General features: G+C 47.6%; 1 protein-coding gene and 1 long non-coding RNA gene across 2 annotated transcripts in view; one reads left to right on the top strand and one right to left on the bottom strand.

Annotated features, from left to right (window-relative positions):
- Window positions 1–21,942, top strand: part of WNT7A (Wnt family member 7A) — a 73,086-nt gene that overhangs the window by 7,748 nt on the left and 43,396 nt on the right. The window contains exon 3 of the mRNA XM_077115088.1: window positions 19,818–20,089. Within this exon, the coding sequence (XP_076971203.1) occupies window positions 19,818–20,089 (272 nt within the window). The remainder of the gene's footprint in view (window positions 1–19,817; window positions 20,090–21,942) is intronic.
- Window positions 6,473–16,653, bottom strand: LOC143646030 (uncharacterized). The gene is made up of 3 exons (XR_013157231.1): window positions 16,406–16,653; window positions 8,450–8,519; window positions 6,473–6,957 (listed from the first exon to the last, which is right to left on the bottom strand). It is a non-coding gene; the product is annotated as an uncharacterized LOC143646030 (long non-coding RNA).

The following is a 21,942-nucleotide window of genomic DNA, read 5'->3' as shown; positions in this document are numbered from 1 at the left end:
GGCTGTCTGCATCAGTGCATACAGTGGAGGAGCAGAGTCCAGTGGCAAGAGGAATTCTAGCAGGCTTGAGCAGGCTGAGATGGCAGTAGTGGGAGCAGGTGACAGGACGGTGTGCACGGTTCTCTGATGAGAATGAGTTCTAAGTCTGAGATACTGCTGAACGATTTCAAGTGTTGGAATAACTCTGACAAAGTACAGAGTGAACTGTATGAAATTTCTGATATTCAATGATTTTTGACTGATATAAATGGCCACTCATATGATTCAAAGTAATAGACGTTCTGGAAAATGGATTCAAGGACAGGTGCAAAATCCATTCATTCAATATGTCCCTCTTTGATTCATTCATGCATTTGTCAAATATTTATTAAGTCTCTGTTGTGGCCGAAGACTGCTGTTTTGCATGTGTGCTCAGAGAAGACCTCTGGAGATGTGCGGGGGGTGAGCTATGGTTGTGTCTGGGGGGAAAGCATACCAGGCAAATGGAGCAGCAAGTACAAAGGCCCTGTGGTGGGAATATCCGTGATGGCTTGAGAAACAGCAAGGTGGTCATCGTTGCTGGAGTTCAGTGAGAGAGGGGAGAAAAAAGGGGAATCACAGGTCCCAGAGGGTGCCAGGAGCCAGATGGGACAGCATCTTGTCAGGCCAAGATAAGGATTGTGTCTATGTGAATGGAGAGCTGTTGGAAGGGCAAGAGCAAGGGAGAGACAGGGTCCAACTTAGCAGAATCACTCAGGTTGTGGGGAAGAGAATCATCTGCAGAATGTCAAGGGCAGAAGTTAGGGGTCTGGTATGGCCTTCAAGGTAGGAGGTGATAGTGGCTCGATCATGAGAAGTAGAAATGGGGGTCTGTTTTGGAAGTAAGCTGTTGGATTGGAAGGAGCTTGATAGACTTGAGTTTGGGCCTCAAGGGTGGTGGCATGGGATTGGAAGAAGATGAGGTCAAGGCCAAGGTCAGAAATGACTCCAAGAGTCACTTCCCCTCGGAGCCTTGGTTTCCCCATAGGTAAGCAGGAATCCTGCTTGAGGTTGCCATTTAGGCTCAGGGGGCACCTAACCCCCACGGGGTGGCCTCTTGCTGGGAGGGAGCAGGTGACAGACTGGCTTGTAGAGGTGAGGGATCAGGGTCATGGTCATGACTCTTGGAGCTCTGGCTATCCAGTCCAAAATTAGACACCAGGAAGGTGGAGGAGTGGCAACAGACATATGCTGCCTGTAAAAGAGTCTTCTGGGAGTTCCAGCCCTTACTTCTGCTAGTATATCACTGGCAAGCACTTAGTCTCATGCTCACATCTGGGTGCAAGGGAAGCTGGGAGTGTAGCGTTTTCATTCAGAATGGCCATGCATCCAGCTAGCGATATGTGACTTGGGAGGATATAAGGGTGAGCAGTGGGTCCCTGGTATGGTTCTCTATCCCATGCTTAGACCTGAAGACTCAGCCTCCACCCCCTCCTCACTCTTTACTCCAGTCCCCAGCTGTGTGCATCTGAGGGGAAGGCTGCAGACTTGTACCAGGCTATACCCCTTTGGATGCTAGAAACTGAAACCCAACTCAAGCCACCGTAGGTGAAGGGAGGTATTTATGTATGCTTAAGTAACTGGAAAGCTAAGTGGCATGGCCTGGACCAGAAGTCTTGGTGGCTTCCAGCAACCCCAGGATCTTCAATGGGGTGGCAAATGGCCACTGCAACTCCAGGATCACCATCGTCCAGGCTCAAGTCCTGCAAAGGAGGCTTAGTCTTTCTCTGGCAGCATCTGCAAAAGTCCTAAGGTTCACCTGATTCCATCAGTGAATGAGTTGGCTTATAGGTCACGAATCCTTCTTAAACAAATCACAGTGCCCAAAGGCAATAGTGCCTTTATTGACCAGACCTGAGAGCCTACCCAGACCTTCATCTCTCAGGAAGGTGCTGCCAACAAGCACCCAGATTATGATGTGATCAGTATTTTATGGCCAGGTGGGGGGATGGACGGTTCTTGGAGGTGAGACGATATGACTCCCAGGTGAAGAGGAGTGGGCTGGACTATGAGAAAGACGCTTGATCAGGGTCCTGAAGGGTGAAAAGTATTTCATCCATCAGTGAATGGAATCCTAGATAGAGGGAATAGGAGGGACAAAGACATGGAAGGGTGAAAGCTAATGGAATGGCAACAGCAGCACATAAGATGACAGGGCCAATTATCAAGAGTCTTGAAAGCCAGGCATTATTTGGGTTGGTGTGTGGCACTTTATCAGCTATAGCAACTGCTACCCAGGCCGAGAAGTCCATCACCCCACTCCCGGCTTTTCCTCTTCTTTTCTTTTTTTTTCTTTCTGTTTTTGTCTTTTTCCTTAAATACAGTTTTTTTTAAAGATATATTCACACCATTCAATCTATCCAAAGTATATGATGAATAGCTTATAGTATCGTCACATAGTTGTATATTCATCACCATGATCAATTTTAAAACATTTTCATTGTTCTTTTTTTAGATCATACAATAACTCCACCTGAAATCTACCACCCAATGCAACAACTAGAACACCTACCTGTGTGAGCCTCCCTCATGCCTCTACTTTCCACTCCAAGGTTTCTCTAGGCTGGATCTTGGCTGTCTCATTCCCTTGCTTTCTTATGTTTATCACATGGCTATAGTCCCGCAAAGTATGTCATTTGCTTTAGTTGTACTAGCTTTTGCAAAGAAAAGACATCATGCTAGAGACAATCTTTTTGGAATTTATTCTTTGTGCTCTATATTAATCAAATCCATCTATGTTGTTTCTTATGGGTATTGTTCATCCGTCTTAGTGGTGGTAAATAGGCCATGATCTTTGCATCCACTCTTTTGGTGGTGGGACGTCTGCACTGTTTGTGAGCATTTGCTGACATTAGCAGTCACTATGAACCTTCGGGGACACGTCTTTGGCTTACATGGGGGTGGCATGTCTCTTGGGTGTATACATAGGAATAGAATTGCTGGTCTGCGTTTGGAATGCTAGTCAAATTTCCAAAATGATTGTGCCAATTTCTGCTCCTGAGGGCTGGCAGTGTTGATCCACAGCCTCTGCAATACTTGATATTATCTAGACTTCTTCATTTTTTGCCTCGAGAAGGGACCTAAACATGCAGTCTTGCTGTGGTCTGTAAGTACATCTTCCTGAGAAGTGATGAGGTGGAAATATTTTCCTCTGTTGATCAACTGCATGGGTTTAGTCTCCCATGAGTTGCCTGTTTATGGTTTTTGTCCATTTTTCTATTGGGTTGTGCGTTTTCCCCTCCAGTTTGACCACCTATGGTTGCATGGGGTTATGGGGCAGCGGAGAGAGGACTGTCTCATGCAGTGCTTGAGGGAGGGTGGGTGATGGGGAGGGCTTGACTCTCTACCATTATCGCCATTCATCTCTTCATCCAGGACTGATGTGGGTCAGAAGCTTCAAAACAAGCTTTGTCAATCTCCACCTTATTCTTGGAAGACTTAGAATGAGCATAGTCCTATCCAAAAGCATGAGGCTGTTTTGTGGTAGGGCTGAGATGGAGAGAGAACCAATTCCCTGTGGCTAGAAGGATTCTTCTGTTTGTGTAAGCCCACCACATTTGAGAGTCTCGAGTCTGCCATGTCTTGTGGCCGGCCGTGGGGCAGCCAAGCAAGCACTGGAATTGGAGTCACATGGCTGGGTTTCTTTTCTACTCTACCTTGCTTTTCTGACCTCAGTCTGCCTATCTGCAGAATGGGGGAGTCACGTAGCCCACCATGCCAGGTGAGATAAGGGATGTGAAGCAGCTAGTGTGCCCTGCTTAACAATATGGACGCTGTCCATCAGAATATGTACTGTCCTCCTTTCCAGGAGGTCCATCTCATATGAACCATATATCAAGGCATTGAGACCACATGCCAGTGGATTTTGTTCTTGGTGCAGTAGAAGCCACGGATCCAAGTTAGTAATTGAAGTTCACTATTTTGACTCTGCCTCCAAAATATAGTTTCAACTTAGTCTCCTTTCACCCACCTCCACCACTACCTCCTGGTGCAAACCTCCATCTTCAGAGAGTTGTCACCTGAATAACTACATCAGTCCCCTATTGTACCCCTGCCTCCTCTCTTGGACTACCAATACACACGGCCATCCAACTTAGTATTTTCCCAGCGTCACTCTGGTCACGGCATTCCCCCTTTTTGATGCAGACTCACTCCCTGGTCCTGGGAGGACTGCTGGGACCTGCATCCCGACCCCATCTCTCTGACCCTTTTCCTCACCTCTACCATCACCGGCCTTCTTGCTGCCCTCAAGCATACCACAGTCCTCCCCACCTCGGGGCCTTTGCCTTCTCTGTTCCCCTTGCCTAGAATGCTTTTCCCTAGATAGTGACTTGACTCACTCTCTGCATCTGTCCATTTGCTGCTGTCATGTCACCTCCTGGGAGAAGCCTTCTTTCTCCCTATCTGGGATAGACTATCCATCCCTAAGCACCCCTCACCTTACTTTTCTTCATGGCTCTTTATGTCTCCAGGACCTATTACCCATTTTCTTGCTCATTTGTGCCACACCGTGTAACTGTTTAGCCCAGAAGCTTTCTGCTGGGTTCTTTTCCCAACTTCACCATTTGTTAGCTTTGGGCCCTTGGCCAAATGGGAATGGGAACAGTATCCATCTCACAAGGCTGGAGGAGGATGAGATGGCTTTTTTCATGTAAAGCATGCTGCACAGTGCCTGGCACGCAGGAAATACTTGATAAATCATAGCTGTGTGGTTACTATTAACTGTCCCTTACCCAGGCATAAGCTGCGAGAGGGAGGGTGGATACCACTAACACAGTGCCTGGCACAAGGAGGGCACACAGCCAGGAATTTAATGGATGTAGGGACACCTACCAGGTGCAGACCCCTGTCCCAAATTGTGTCCGGCACAGGGGGTGGAGCATCTGGTGTAAGGGAGAAGCAGCTGAGTGATGGAGGGCAGGCAACCTGCTAGCACCAACGTTATACAGGTCTCCACTCAAATGCCACCTCCTTCAGGAAGCCTGCCTGGACCACATGCCTGAGACAGCCTTCCCTCACATAACCTACATGGCCATCTTTGCGGCACTTAACTGCTTTAGGAAGTAACTTTGCTTACATATGAAGGAATGTGTCTGACATCAGTCTTCCCTGCCACCATGAGGCTCCATGGAGCCCAAATCTGTCAATTATCTCCTCTGCTGGACCCCCGGCACCTGGCACAGGGCCTGACACACAATAGGTGCTCAGCAAATACCCACCGAAATTACCTCTGGACAGGCCAGGTCCCCCTTGCCCCGTAGATTAACAGTTGTCCTGGGCCTTCTCGTTTGTCCAGGGAGCACCTCTCACACAGTAAGCGTTCTGTTCTCTCCATTGCTATTGTGGGTGAAGGCTTCTTCCTGACCCAAAATACAAAGCTGAATGTTCTCACGTTTTTGTTTTATTTATTTATTATTATTATTATTTTTGTATGTTGCATGGCGGGGTCACATTTCATTATTTTTCCATATGAGTATCCTGTATTGCAGCACCATTTTGTTGAATTTTTGTTGGGTTGGTTGATTTTTGTTTGTTTTGCTTGTTTGTTTGTCTTTTGGGAAGTGGATGGACCAGGAATCGAACCCAGGTCTCCCATCTGGCCGGCGAGAATTCTACCACTTAACTACGACATTTTTATTTTGATCCATTTTAACCCAGCCTTCCTTCTCATCAATATCTTTTTGAGCATTGATTCAGTCAACTATTCTATCAGCTCTCCCTCCCTTCTCCTTTGCTTCAGCTTCAAATGGGAGAAAGATATTGACTAGGTTAAGATCTAGGGAAGACCCCCCCACCAAAGCATAACTCTGGAGTTTTCCTCAGTGGAAAACCAGTCCCCACTTCTTCACCTGCCACCACCACCACACTGCTAGCAGCTCTGGGGAACAATGGAGGGTTCCATGGGTGATAAATTTGAGGAATCAGAATGTTTCTTGCTCCTAGAGAATCAGAGTACCCACCAGCATATTAAAGGCTCTGATAAGTCCTGCAGAAAAGAAAGCAGCTTGACCAGGCTAGAGAGTTGTTCTCTGGCCTTGAAGTTATGGCCATCCCATGGGGCTGATCTTCAGAGGCAGGCATGCTGGGAAATGCTGCCCTGGAGACATCTCACAGGTTTACTGTCCACTTTAACATGGCTTGGGGGCCAACCAGGAATGCATCAATAATATATTCATCCATTCCCAATTTCAACAACTTTCCCCAAGGCTACAACAGAGGTACATCTTAGCCTCTTACATCGACATGTACGACGGAAATCTATTCTTGTCAACCTTACTCTTGAAAGTCCCTTAAATCAGCCATAGAACTCAGAATACCTGGTTTTCTATACAAGAAGCACAATAAAATGTCCAAGTAGTTGTATCATGTCCATACAGTAATGCACTGTATATAAGGAGGGTACAACTACAAATGATAAGTATACAATATTATCATTTATTTTTCTCTAGGTGCATTGGTTGAATTCATGGAAGTTAAACACTGATGAAATAAGACTCTTCTGTATGTCCACCCACTTATTCATTTATCTGCCCTACAGACGTTTCCTAGAATCTTCTGGGTAGTAAATGCTGGCAAACCACAAATATACCCCCCGTGGCCTCTGCCCTGGGGACAGACAGTGAAGTGGGTATCTGAAATAGTCTCTGGGCATGGAATTTGTTCCTTTAAGAGGGCAAGTTCATCTTAAATGAATTTTGGAGGATTCATAGAAACCAATCAACAAACCCAGAGAGGAAGGATGTGGTGGGGCGGGGGCGCGGTGGGCAGCAGGGCAAGGTCTTGGCCATGTGACTCAGTCAAGAGAGCTTGGAATCCAGTGAGATTCAAGGTGTGAGGTAGGAGAGGGCATAAAAAGAGGCTGGAGAGGGTAGGCCACGGTGGCTCAGCAGGCAGAGTTCTCGCTTGCCATGCCGGAGACCCAGGTTCGATTCCCAGTACCTGCCCATGCAAAAGAATAATAATAAGCTGGAGAAAGGAGTGAAGCAGCGGAGACCCATTCCTGTAGGGGGTTGTATACCTGCCTCAGGGGGTTGACTGGGTGGGTAGAGTTGTCACAAGGGTTTCATCAAGGGACAGAGGGGTTCTTCTGGAAAGATCAGATTTTTTTGCACACATAGAAATTTGCTCTGTCTCCAGCATTGTCATCAAAAAGGAAATGATGATTTCCCGACCTGTACTGTGGGGGATGGCTGCATTCTTTTCCAAATGCTTACCACCTCCTGTTTGGTACCCCCCTGCCAGAATTTCTCCAGGGATTGGTACAAATGACCTAGGACCCAGCTCGTATGGTCTACCTTCCTCTGTCTACAAACCGGGTAACTCTGGTACTTTTCTGCTCCTGCCCATTTGCCACCTCTTCTCCTCTTGGGCAGCACTCAGCAGTTTCCTCTACTCCCCAGGCTGACCGTCACAGCCTGGAGTCCCAGGTCTAGGAACCCACAAGCCTCATAAAAATGACTCCATCTTTTTACCCATCTCCAGCTGTGTGAGCGGAGCACATGTCTGCAAAACCAAAGAATGCTTGCAAAGATGGATTTGCAGACCTTGCCATTGAGAGACAGAAGCAAGGGGCGGACCAGCTCCACTTTCTCTCTGTCATTTCTTAACAATGTGCCATCTTGCCCAAGCCAAAGACCTATTCTTTCCCTATTCTATCTTAGGACTCTGCTAACAAAAGACTTTTTGTTTCATTTGCTTTTTTTTTTTTTTTTTGCAAGCCTCAGTTCATCCTGGGTTTTAGCTCTCCTGACACTTTTCTTTGCGATGAGTCCTTTGTTATAATGTTCTCACTCCAGCTTACCTAGAGTAGACAGACAGACACATACACACACTTACACACATTCACACCGCACATTCATTCATTTATTCAATTGCTGAGGCTTCACAGATGACTAATCCAGGACTCCAAACCCAATGAAGGGAGACTGATAATTCAACATGGTCAGAGCAAACTAAGGATAGATAAGAGGCTGGGCACAAGCAGAGGGAAGGGGCACAAGTAAGACTGCTTAGAGGAGGGACATTTGAACCAGGCATTTATGGATAGATATGATGGTAGCCAATCATACAATAAGAACTACTGCTTACTGATTCCTTGCCAGGCATGGACTGAGCCTTTCATGTGTATTGGTTTATTTATTCCTTCCAGCAATCCTAGGAGGCAGGTATTTTATTGCTCTCATCTTACAAATGAGGATACTGAGGCCATTAGAGGTCAGTGAATGTACCCTGGTGGAGCCAGGATGTGCACCCCAGGCAGACGGGGCAAGGAAAGGACTTTCCAAACCTAGGAAGGGGAGGTGCAAAGGTACAGAGGCAGAAAGGGGTAGGAGAGGTTGAGGGTGCTGTGGGCATTGCATGGGTGGGAAGAGACCCTCAGAGGTAGCTGAGGCAGGAGAGGAGGGTGGAGGGCGGGGTGGGGAGCTCTTACCTTTGCCTGTCACAGAAACATGCTCCCTCTGCCCCCAAATCTTCCAGTTATTCGAGAGGCTACTGAATTCCTGTGAAGAGAGATAGCCAGAGGTGGCCTTCTAGGCCCAGAGGGCTGTGGACTGCCATGCCATGGGGCTGGCAAGAGCAACCTTTTTCCATCTGCATATTTTCCAAATCATCATATATTTCAGCTGGTGTCACTGCAGATTGCTCACTCGGTGACCCATTGGCTTTAAATAGCAAAAGAAAAAAAAATACAATACACTTTGTGGTTTCCAGTAAGATACCGTAAATACACCCAGATAATATTCCGGTGCAAACCATTTAGGGCAGCTGCACAGGGCGGTGGAATGGAATCTTTCGGGCAGGCTTGGATATCAGTGTATTTCCTCTGTAACAGCCAGAATTGTTACACAGCAGGAATATATGAGGGGCATCTGCCCAGGTCCCCAGTTTTCATCTCAGTGATGGCATATACCATTCTCTGTTGTGGGCCTTCTAGGGGCCTTGACTCTTTACACATGGGTTTCATTTACTCTTTGTACCACCTTGGCAGGGTCAGCCTGATGATTCCCATTTTATAGATGGGGAGACTGAGACTCAATGAGGTGAGATCCTGGCTCCAGATCACCCAGCTGAATACATGGCAGAGAGGGGGGACAGACAAGCTCCCTCTTATCAGCATTCTAGGCTAAAGCCCACCTGGAAAGTTCCAAGAGGGCAGTTCCCTGGACTTCTAGATGGCAAAGTTACCTGGAGATACGGGGGGATTTAGAATTAAAGAAGACGTGGGATTGAGGGCAGGGGATGCCACACCGAGAGGCAGGGGACCCTGTTTCTAACTCTTCTGTTCTCATTGACTCACTGGTGACTTTGGGCAAGTCTCCCAGCCACCATGACCCCCATCATGGTTACATTCAGGAAATGCTGAGGAACCTTGGCTTGTGGCTGTGGGCTCTGGGTGTCTGTTCCCTGATTCTGGGCAGGATGGTATTGACTGGTTGGACCTGGCTGCTGCCCACCTTTCCAGCCTCCCCTCCTCTCACATTCTCCCCCATTCACCTGTTCTTGCCATCTGGCCAGTGCATCTTAGGGCCACTGCACAAGCCGCCCTCTGCCCAGAGCCCTCTGTCTCTGCAGAAAGCGTCATGACTGGCTCCTCATCACCCAGGTCTCTGCTCCAAAGCCACCTAATCAGATGGACCTCCTTCCACATCTCAGCTGTCCCCTCCTCCCATCTGCACCCAGTTTTCTGTTCTTCAGTGTCCTCACTTGCCATTGACTGGAATGATCTTTCTGTCTGTCTCCTCATGAAGTCCAGGCCATGAATTCCCCATCTCAGTTTCCCCAGACCCTAGCATAATGCCTGGTATATAGTAAGTGCTCAAAAAATGTCTGTTGGGCAAAGGAATGGGGCACATGGCTTGGTCAAGGAGGGTAAGGAGAGGGCAGGGTTGATGATGCTTCTCCTTCTGCTCAAGTGTAGGAGGGAGAGGTGGATCATTCTGGGCAGCCCATTCTTGCTGTCAGAGACGGCACGGTCAGTGACGGCCAAGCACAGTGTCCATATGTCTGTCCCTCATAGAAGATTGGGAACAAGAGGCTGGCTTGAGAGTCAGGCATCATATAGGAGAGCAGGGCTTCAAAGGACAGACTCCAGAGTCAGACCAACCAGGATTGAATCCTTGGGCAGGTGACTTAGTCTCCAGGCTGCTTTGACAAATGCCACACAATGGGTTGGCTTAAACAATGGGCATTTATTGGCTTGTGGTGTTGAAGGATTAGAGGCTTCCTTCTTCCCTGTGTCTGTTGTGCACAGCCCACAATCCTTGGGGTTCCTTTGGCTTTCCCAGCACATGGCAATGTCCTCTCTTTTCTCTTCTGGGTTCTGGTTCCTCTTTCATGGCTTTCTTTTTATAAGGCCTCTAGTAATAGAATTCAGACCCATCTTGATTGAGCGGGCCACACCTCATCTAAAAATAACACCTTCAAAAGGCCCTGTTTTTAAGGGTTTCACATCTACAAGAATGGGATTAAGATGAAAAACATATTGGTTTTTTTATTCCCCTGGGGAACACAATTCAACCTGTCATGGCTGGTTACATGGCCTCCCTGAGGCCTCACTTTCCACATCTGTAAAATGGTGAGAATGACAGTCCCTATCTCATAGGGCCTTGCAAGGATTAAGTGAGTTGATTAAGTGAGTGCTTAAAACAGAGCCTGGCAAAGAGTAAGTGTTTTGTACGACTTTGTTGTGGTTATTCACAGCTAAGTGGATATGTATCCACTTGAATGTATCATCACAGATGAACTGCCCCTGCAGAGAAATGAAATGGCACTCAGGCTGTCCGTGGCCCTGGTAGAGGAGCTCCCCCAAGCAGCTGAGAGTGGGCCATTCAGCAACACTAAAGCTTCTTCAGGTGCCAGCAGCCCCCTGGGGAGGGTGGTTAGAAGTAGTGTGTGACCTCTGGGTTCTGCTTGGGCAAGTCACTTCACCTCTCCGAGGCTCAGTTTACCCCCTGATAAAATAAGGAATTATTTCCCGTCGGAGCCGGGTCAAGGAGGTATGGATGGGGGTGGTGTTTCATGGTCTCTTGGTCTGAGAGTCTGAGCTTTTAAGATTCCAGGATCCTTTTATACTTTCATTCTGCCATCACACCCTGTTAGCAGCTTAGCAAGCATCCTATTTGAAGGATTCTTTTTTTAAAAGCGGTTTTATTGAGATATATTCACAGGCCATACAATCCAACCAAAGTGTGCAATCAGTGCCTCTCAGTATGATCACAGAGTGTGTATTCGTCACCACAATCAATTTTAGAACATTTTCATTGCTCCAAAAAGAAAAAAAACCATACCCATTATACCCCCCTATAGCTGATACTTAGTGTGGTACCTTTTGGATGGAAGATTAAAACATTACTGTTAACTATAATCCATTAGCTGCATTAGGTGGCCACATAGCACCCTTTTATTAACATCTAGTAATAGTGACGTACATTTGTTCTAGTACATGGAAGAACATTCCTACATTTGTACTATTAACCACAATCATTGTCCACAACAGGGTCACTGTGTTATAGAGTCCCAGGTTTCATCCTCTAGCTTTCTTTATAGTGGTATGTATACACGACCCTAAATTCCCTTTTCAACCACGTTCACACACAATCCAGCGCTGTTGATTACATTCACAATAATGTGCTACCATCACTATCCATTTTCAAAGGTTTACCATCAGCCTAATTAGAAATGCTGTACAAATTAAGCATCAAGTCCCCATTCTCTACCCTCATTCTATATCCTGATAACCTATATTCTAGATTTAAACTCTATGAGTTTCTTTATTATAATTAGTTCATATTAGCAAGATTATACAACACTGGTTCTTTTGCTTCTGGCTTTTTTCACCCAACCTAATGTCCTCCAGATTCATCCATGCTGTTTCATGCTTCAGGGCTTCAGGACTTTTTCCTTCTTACTGCTGAATAATATTCCATCGTATATATACCACATTTTGTTTACCATTCATCAGTTGAATTGCCAAACTGTCTTCCACAGTGGCAGCACCATTTTACATTCCCACCAGCAGTGAATGGGTGTTCCAGTGTCTCCACATCCTCTCCAACATTTGTAGTTTTCTGTTTTTAAAACAGTAGCTAATCTAGTGGGTGTGAAATGATATCTGATTGTGGTTTTGATTTGCATTTTCCTAATAGCTAATGATGTTACCTATCTTTTCATGTGCTTTTTAGCCATCTATAGTTCCTTTTCAGAAAAATGTCTATTCATGTCTTTTGCCCATTTTTTAATTGGGTTGTTCTGTAGGATTTCTTTATATATTCTGGATATTAAAGACTTATCAGATATGTGATTTCCAAATATTTTCTCCCATTGAATAGGCTGTCTTTTCACTTTCTTGACAAAGTCATTTGAAGCACACAAGTTGTCAATTTTGAGGAGGTCCCATTTATCTATTTTTTTCTTTTGTTGTTTTTGCTTTGGGTGTAAAGTTGTTTTTGCCTAACACAAGGTCTTGAAAATGCTTCCTTACATTTTCTTCTAGGAGTTTTTTGGTCCTGGCTCTTATTCTTGGGTCTTTGATCCACTTTGATTGAGTTGATTTTTGTTTGGGGAGTGAGACAGGCATCCTTTCTCACTTTTTGCATATGGATATCCAGTTCTCCACCACCATTTGTTGAAAAGACTGCTCTGTTCCAATTGAGTGGACTTGGAAGATTTATCAAAAACCAACTGACCATAGATGTAAGATGACAGATTCTTTATTGATAAGTTTTAACTGACAACAACTGAATGGCATTTCTTGCCAGAAGTAAATGCATTTCGACAAGGGTCAAAAACCTTAAATCAGAAGAATCTCTCTAATGGCTGGATTTCAGAAGCAATAATAGAAAGAGGTGGGATGGGATAAGTCACTGCCTGACTTAGGCCTTGAATCCCAATCCTGGCTGGTTTCTAGGTGACTGACTCCCAAACCAGTTGTATCTCCCAGAAGTATCTCCCAGCCTCAGTTTCCTCACTTGTAACACTGTGGAGAATTGTGTCTACCCTATGGGACTGTTCTTGTGAAAAATTGGCCAGAGAGCCAAGAGTGGGTCTAGCACATAGTAGGTGCTCAACAAATGTTACTTAATCTCCACCTCTTCCCCCCAACTCTTCCCCTAAAAAAACCCCAAGCTTCTGGCTAACTCTGGGCTGAGTGGCCTGAGGAGTTGACCACCAGGAAACTACAGAGAACATCTTTGACCCCATGTCTTCAGGGGCTGGAGTTCACCACAGGGTGCACGCCTTTCTAGGCAGATCTCTGAGACCTCAGTTTCCTCATCTATGAAATGGGGATGCTAATATTACCCATTAACTAATCCTTGAAGGATTGTTTCCCTGAGGAATAAATGAGTGTACTTATTGAAAGCTCTTTGCGTGGAGCCTGGCAAATAATAAGCATTAAATAAAAGTCAGATGTTTGCTGGCTACTGTTTGGAGTTTCAGGTTGGAATTTTAGAACGTTCCTTCTTTCATTCACTTATTCATTCAACAGGTATTTAATGAACACCTGTTATGTCACCGGCCCTGTAGACACAGCAAAGAACAAGATAAAGTGCTTATCTTTATGGAAATTATATTCTAGGGGGATAGAGGGAGTTAGCAGTGGGGGATGGGGGCCAGACAATAAGTAGATAAATTAAAAATGGCAGGTCAGGGTAGGAGCTATGGAGAAAAACAAAGCAGGGGGAAGTTTCTCTCAGCACCTTCCAATTGTGCCTAAATTTAATCAATTGTAATAATTATAATACTTGATATCATTTACTTAAGCACCTGCTTTGTGCAGGTGATATCCACTTCTTCCTCCAGGGTGGGTGTTTATTCACAGAGAGGGAAACAGGCTCGGAGAGGTTAGTGGCTTGCCCAAAGTCCTCTAGCTTCTGGGATGGGTGGAATCGGAATTTAGGTCTGTCTCCTTCATTCATTCCTCACAGTGGGGGATAGTGGGAAGCAAGATGGACATGAACTCACAACTTGGCTGGGCAGACAGACACCGGATCAGCCCCACACACTTGCCTCTGTGTCTTGTCCTTCTGGATATCATGGATCCACAATATTATTAATAAATTCATACTTCCTACATGACAGATGCTGTACTCAGCACCGTCCCTTCATCATATGATTTAGTTCACTTGATCATCCATGATGCCATCCTTATCCCCAATTTCACCGGAGTCCTGAAGAGTTTCACCTATTGGCTGTTGGTCATGGCTGGCCTGATGCCCGGGTCACTTTCCATAGTGGTCAGTGGGGGTGTGGTGGACTGGGCAGTCCTGGCCTAATGCTTGTGGGCAAGACCAAAATTAAGGCCAACCTCACCAGGGTCAACAGGGACCTTTTGAGCATGCTGAAGAGTGAACTTTACCGGACAGGGCCTGGGTCTATGGGTGCTCTGAGGTCAAGAATGGTGGTCTCTTTGTTTCTCGGCTCCATGACTGCAGCTTTCACTTCTCTGGAGCGGTGGGTGCTACATGAGGGGCTAGCTTGGTGGGGAAGGGGTAGACCATAGGCAGATAGTGAGGCACGCCTCTGGTCTGGGGTCCACCTTGAACATGGGGGAGGAGAAGAGTTAAATGTGTCCTGGGGGACAGCTGCCTTTCTCCCACCGCAGGGATATATAAGGGTGAGAAGCCATCACCCTTATGATCTATAACTCATCATCTGCATCCTCGTGCTCCATCGAAGGGGTCAGAGAGACCCTGGGATGGCCATCTGCTGAGTGGTGGAACAGGGCACACAAAGTTACTATGAGGAGTGTTGAGCTGACAGCCCCCTACCCGCCCTGGGGCTGGTGGGGCATGGGACAAGGGCAAGTCTTCCTGCCCTCTCCTCAATGTGTGTACTGGCTTCTCACCTGACAAAGGGGTCCCAGTCTCCTCTCCTGCAGGAGTCTTCTGTACCTTAGAGTCATTTAATCTCCAGGGACCAGTTCTTGGTCTGTAGGAGGTGTCCGGAGGCTGTCTGCCCCTCAACTCTGCTGCCCACCAGTTGAGAAGCCTGAGTAAGTCAGACCTTTCTCTTGGCTGCAGTTTCCTCAACTATAAATGAAAATGAACAAAGACCCTCTACTTTACAGCCCTCTTGTAAGGAACTGTCACTAGTGTCATCAATAAAAACTAATAAATTTAGAACCAGAGGACACTTCTTTGGGCCAGGCTTTATGCAAAAAGCTTTTCTAGTCCTCTCAACCAACCTAACAAGGTGGGGGAAGGTTATCATTTCCGTTTTATAGTGGGGGAAGTGGAGCACAGAGAAGTTAGATGATTCACCCAAGGTCACACAGCTAGAGAGTGGTGGAACAGGGGTTTCGTCCCAGCCCTCCACCCTGTTGTCTTTGTACTCTCTATCAGATTGTTCTTTTCACTGACATTCTTTATGGTCTAATCTTGCTGGTTGCTGAATCCTCTGGTATATTATCTTCTTGTTCTTGCATGTTGATAATCTCGGAGTGTGGGCATGTGCCCAGTGCTCCTCTAGGAGTCTGGAATCATCATGGTCCTGAGAGAAGTCTTCCCTTTTGGCTTGGGAGCCTCTAGAGCATGCAGATGGGAGAATGGGGCATAAATTTGCATTCCAAGCATTTGAAAAGGCAGGAATGCAGCTCTTAGTTCCCAAGGGAATCCTGGTTCCACCTCCTTCCTCACTCCCTCCACACCTGTTCTGGCTCATTGTCCAGCTTTGTGGGTCTGCCCCTTCCCTTGGTATCTCCCATCAAGTGCTATCTCTTTTCCAATGTCCTGCCTCACCTAGGCCCAAGGTCTGCTCTTCTCTCCCCTCACGCCCTCCATTCGAAACCTCCCTCATTTGCAGAGCCACAGCCTATCCTTACCTACTATTTAGTGCTCAGTTCCATCTGTGGCTCCTATGGGATCCCTCATCTTCCTGTAAACCTAGCCAAGCGTTGGTTAATTTTCTTGGTGGTATAAGAGTGTTGTCCGAATAAGGAGTTAAGGCTTAAAAGTCTCAGGGGTTTCTATTTGGGATGACGGCAACATTTTGGTAATACATGGTGGTAGGGGTAGAACAGGACTGTGAACATAATTAACAGCATTGAATGCGGTTAAAAGGGGAATTGTTAGGAAATGTTAGGTTTATATATGGTAGCAAACTAAAAAATTTAGAATAAAATCCATGGAAATGCACAGCACAGCGCACCCTAAGGTAAACCATGGGCTATAGTTAATAACACAATTATAAAAAAAAAGCGCTTTCATCAATTGTAATAAATGTACCACTCCAATGCAAGGTGTTAATAATAGGGTGGTACATGGGAACCCTGTATTTTATGTATGATTGTTCTGTTAACCCATAACTTCTCTAATAAAAAAAAAACCCACAAAACTATCCTCCACCCCCACGCCCCCCCCCCCCAAAAAAGTGATACCTGGGGCTTTACCATGGATCTGAATCTCTTGAATGGGGCCCAGGCACCGATAATTTCTTAAAATCTCCCCTGGTGGTCGTACTGTGCAGCCAGACCTGAGAACTGAGGCAACAGAGGGTTCAGCTGCTCCTTGGAGTTGATGGTGAAAACACAGTCTGTAGGGCGGAAACACCTCATCTCCTCTCCCTCCTTCTGGGGCCCGAAAAGGGAAACCCGCTCCCGGAGTGTCAGTCCCTGTGGTTTGGGACGGGGCTCACGGCTAGCCCTAAGTATGGGCACATGACGCGCAGACGGCCAATCAGAATCTGGAATCTCTCCGATGCCTGTGATTGGCTCAGGAAGGGCACGTGACCCAAGTCACGTGAGCATCAGCGTCTTGGGGCTGTTGTGGACGCTGCTAGGAAAGAAAAGCTCTCTTACTCCAGGGGTTGCATAGGTTATACTCAGTAGTCATTAAAGATGGGGGGGGGGGGACAAAAAGAGTGTTGCTGGGTGTCAGCCTGCCACATTGCCACATGGGAAGTTGAACCTGTCCGTGCTTGTGTTCCCTGTCACGTGGATGTCTGCTTTGCACCCTCTGAGAGGAACGTGTTACACATACATGGATTCTAAAACCAGCAGGATCATATCCGTGGAGAGTCAAGAAGCCAGGAGGAAGTCCCAGCAGTTGAAATATGGTTCCAGGGAGAAAGCAGAGATTCCCTTCCTCGGCATCTTGATTTTGGGGACATTTGTGGACCCAGGCCATTTGCTCCGTGTGTCGCACATATGCTGTCCTTTAACTGCATCTGGACAGCTCTGTGAGGGAGGCAGTGGCGTTATCCATATTGCACAAACTGGAAGATGAGGCTCAGAGAGGAGGAGGCACTATCCAGCCATAGTAAGTGGCAGACCTGGGATTTGAACCCAAGCGTCTGGTGTGAGAGCCCAGCTCTTCTGTTAACGATAGCATTCTCCTTCCTCTCTGGAAGCATGGAATGGCCAGGGCCAAGCTGTCCAGTTCAGTACAAAAACAGTGATGGGGGGGGGGGGGGAGAAAGTGGATTGTTTGTGTCTTAGTAGCATGAATTAGGGAGGCCATGGGATAGATAAAGGGGTGGAAGGAAAGGTCTACCTGAGTGTGTGTCAGAGCAACCTAAGGCTCAAAGCAGCTTGGAGGTACATCATCCACTGCTGAAGCTATCTCTGTTGCAACATCTGGAACTTTCTCCTAGCCCTTCCATTAGCGGATCATCTTGACCTCACCTGCCTGCTCTGGGTTCAGGTGCTTCTTCCTCCAGGTTGCCTTTCCTGATATGCCATCCTACTCCAGCTGTGAAAAATGCCTTAGTTTTCTAGGGCTCTCATGACAAAGTACCACAAACTGGATGATTTTTAAAACCAACATTTATTTTCTCACAGTTCTAAAGGCTGGAAGTCCGAAATCAAGGTGCTCACAGGGCCTCTGTAGGAAGATTCTATTCTGTGCCTCTCTCCTGGTTTTGGCCTTTCCAGGGATTCCTTGGCTTGTGGTAGCATAACTCCAGTCTCTGCATCTAACTCCACATGGTCTTTCTTGCCTCTATCTTCAGGTGGTCTTCTCCCCTCTGTCTCTTTTTCCCTTCTTATAAGGACACCCATTATATTGGGTTAAGGATTCATCCTGTCCCAGTAAGACCTCATCTTAACTTGTCTAATTCCATCTCAATAAGCTCATGTTCTGAAGTCCTGGAGAGTAGGACTTCAGCATATCTTTTGGGGAAACACAGTTCAATGCATGACAGAGAGAGCTCAACTTGCCAAGTTTTCATCAGGGCGCATCCAAATCGTTTTGATCTAATCTTCACCCTGTCAAGTAGATGTTGCTCTCAAACTCATTTTGCACATGGAGGAACTGAGGTTCAGAGAGGCTAAGAGATAGGGTGGCTGGGTCAGATTTGCCACCAGGTCTGAGTGACTCCCGCTGAGGGGTTTCTCTCTTATACCCAACTGCTCTCCAAGTTCAGGAGTTCAACCCCCAGTGTAAGGCTCTTGTAAACACTTACATGCAACCCCCAGTCTCCCAGGGGGGTTGTCTCCCAAAGACTAGGAAGACCATTGGCAAAGCAGCGCCCCAGTCGCCCTGTTGAGTGCACCTGGTAATCTAGTACTCTTCAACCTGAAATTAGCCCTCCCTGTTGTTGTACTTGTCCCCGTCCTTAATTGACTGTGGGTTCTGACACCAGGGACCCAGATGTGAAGAAGGCCAGGTCCCTGCTTCTCTGGAGATGCTCATGGTGAAGGGGCCACTGAGAAAGGGAGGGGACGAGCATCCCAAGTAGCAAGTACACACAAATGTGAGGTATTAATAGGGTGGTATATGGGAACTCTGTATTTAATATGTGACTTTTCTGCAAACGTACAACTCCTGCAATTAGAAAAAAAAAGAAAAGAAAGAAAAAAAGGTAGGGACCCTGACAAAAGAAAAAGAAAAGTGCAGATGACCCACAGCAGTTAGAACAGTAGCTACAAGAAAAAGAGCTACTGTGTGTCTTGCAGGCACCATAGTCAAGAGATAGGGCCCAGAGCGCTCTATGGATGAATGCTTATCCTTCTTCCATCATTGCCAGGAGAAAAGTACATTGGACATGAGGAACTTCACTAGTGTCATCAATAAAAACTGTAATAAATTTAGAATCGGAGGCCACCTCTTTGGGCCAGGCTTTATGCAAAGAGCTTTTCTAGTCTTCTCAAGCAAATTAACAAAGTGGGGGAAGGTTATCATCTCCGTTTTATAGTGGGGGAAGTGGAGCACAGAGAGGTTTGGTGACTCACCCAAGGTCACACAGCTAGAGAGTGATGGGACAGGGATTTCTTCCCACCCCTCCACCCTGTTGTCTTTGTACTCTCTGTCAGGCCATAGAGAAACTGAGGACACTGAGGCGGTGTGGGGTGAGGGTAGGGGTGGGGGTGGGGGGGCATCTATGGCAGAATGTCACAAGAACCAGGGATTGATGTTAAGGAATTTAAACCCAGGCCTTCTGGCTCCAGAAGCTGTGCACACAGCAGGTTAAGAAATGCTACTTTTTGGTTTGTTTGCAGATTGTGTGGGCACCATACAGATGTACAGGTGCCGTGGTCAGGTCTAATAGGGTGGGGAGTGGGTGATCGTTGGCTGAAGGTGTCCCCCCCTGTCTGGGTGGTCAGCCCAGGTGCCTTCTTCCTCCACTGCCAAATCCACCCCCAGGACCATTCATTGAGGATTGAATGTCTGCATGATGGGGAATGTCCATGCATTGTGATTCTCCTGAGAGGGAGCCACCTGGGAGGTAAGGAATGGGCTCTCTGTTGATCTTTGTGAAACCAGTGCAGTGAGCTTAGCTCCCTTCTGTATCCAGGCCCCAGCTGCCCCCAAGATGCCCTAGCACCTGACCCCAGCCTCTCCACTCTTCTGTCCTCTTCGCAGGGAGCCGGGAGGCTGCCTTCACCTACGCCATCATCGCCGCGGGCGTGGCCCATGCCATCACAGCTGCCTGCACCCAGGGCAACCTGAGCGACTGTGGCTGTGACAAGGAGAAGCAAGGCCAGTACCACCGGGACGAGGGCTGGAAGTGGGGTGGCTGTTCTGCCGACATCCGCTACGGCATCGGCTTCGCCAAGGTCTTTGTGGATGCCCGGGAAATCAAGCAGAATGCTCGGACTCTCATGAACTTACACAATAACGAGGCAGGCCGAAAGGTAGGCAGCCAGGGAGGGGAGCCGGGCGGCTCTGGCAGAGATGCTGCGAAACGGCTTAATTAATAATGTCTGGTGTTGGGGACCTGCTGATGTGCCACAGGGCTCAGCCCTTAGCCCCATTCTGCTGAACCGTGCTGTCAGTTTGTTGCGGTGAGGATTTATGTATGGTGTACAACTTGTCGGTGACAGGAGAGGTCGAATACCTGAATTGCACTTACAGCATATAGACTGTAATCCGGCAAGGTGGAAAGAAGGACTGATGTGACCCTCTTGGTCTTGGGTCCACAAAATCAGCTGTAGAAAAATTGGTTTGGGGAAGGGGTGAGTGGTGACTTCGGTAGGAATTGTCATTTTGAAATAACTGACAGGAACAGAGAAAAGTGTCTTCGTGTCATCTTAAGCAAAATCTGGAGCTCCCCATCGAGACGATTCCCTTCTAGATTCTGGGTTCATATCAGAAGAGAATCAGGGATCTTCTGTGATATTTCTAGTGAAGGTGGCAGGGACGGGAAGGGGACTGGAGACTCCGCCCTGTGATGGGGAACAGGTGGGTCTACAGGCCTGGATTACAGGGTCAGGACCCACAAGGTGGGGGTGTCACAGGTTCTGCCATTGTGAGTTCCAGACACAGCCATTGAGAAATGGTTCAAGTTGCCAGTTAAGAAATGAGCTCCCCACCCCAGGAAATATGCAAGGCTAGGCAGCTTGACCAGGCACCCAGGGAGAGTGCTGCCCAGGTCGGGCTGCGTTCTGGGCTGCAACCTGAGGTCGGACGTGGGTTCCCAGAGTGACTGTGAAAGGTCTGTGGTGCCCACCCCAGGTGGGAGCCTTTTGCAGTGACAGGATGTGTGGGCATCCCCAGGGGCCACAAACGTGGGGACCCATGGGGGCCAGGCAGGACTAAGAGTAAGGGAAATGCCATGCCCCAGGGCTACGTCTCCACCCGAGGGGGCCCCTCAGCTTGGCTTTGGTCTGCAGTGGCCATGTGGGGATGCAGGCCTCAAGTGGCCAGACCCTCTGATTTTCGCTTCAATTTTTATATGCAATCACCTCATTTTTTTTTTTTAATGTTGGCAACTACTAGTAATTCATTAAAAAAAGAAGAGAAAAGAAATAAGGAAGATAAGCCTAGGGGGTTACAGCACAATTCATCTCCTGGCTAGGTGCATGACCAATGGTGGAAGTGGTGAGTCTTGTCCTGATAGAGCCTTGCTGTGGGCCGTCTCACGGTACCCCTGTGGGATGGCATCATTTTTATCCCTGGCATCTGGGTGAAGGAATTCCAGTCCAGAGCTGTTATGGAACTTGCTGAGGGTCCTACAGCTAATGAAAAGCCAAGCCAGACTTGGAACCCAGCCTGCCTGGCTCCAGAGCTGGCATGATGGGGTGAGGTTGAGAGGTGCAGCTGGGCAAGCAGGCTGCCTGGGTCACATCCCAGCTCTGGGCCACCTTCCCTGTAAAGCAGAGGTGGCAACGCACAGCACCTTCTGGGGCCGGAGGTGAGGATGGAAGGAGATAAGGCAGGCCAGGTGTAATTATGGGGTGTGGAAACAGGCGAGGGGTGAGTGTTTCTAAGTGTGAGCTTTGGAGGGTAGCCTGCATACCCTTGGTGTGGAGAGGGCAGGGGTGGGGCTGAGCACCTCTGGCTGCCCCTTCCCTTCTTCCTCTCCATCCCCTTCTCCAGCCTCTAGCCACATCCTGTGTGTCAGAGTGTCCCCCTGGCCGTGGTGAGTCACCCAGAGCCTGCTCAACTAGACATCCCCAGGGACGGGACAGACATCCAGGGGTCAACCATGAGGTCCTGCCTCCTCCAGTTCATCCCTCACTGTTTCTGTAGTCAGACCTCCCTCAGG

The sequence above is a fragment of the Tamandua tetradactyla genome, chromosome 9 (genome assembly GCF_023851605.1).
Source record: "Tamandua tetradactyla isolate mTamTet1 chromosome 9, mTamTet1.pri, whole genome shotgun sequence".
NCBI classification, from domain to species: domain Eukaryota; kingdom Metazoa; phylum Chordata; class Mammalia; order Pilosa; family Myrmecophagidae; genus Tamandua; species Tamandua tetradactyla.
The sequence above is the reverse complement of the archived record's forward strand: the minus strand, read 5'-3'. Positions and strand labels throughout refer to the sequence as shown.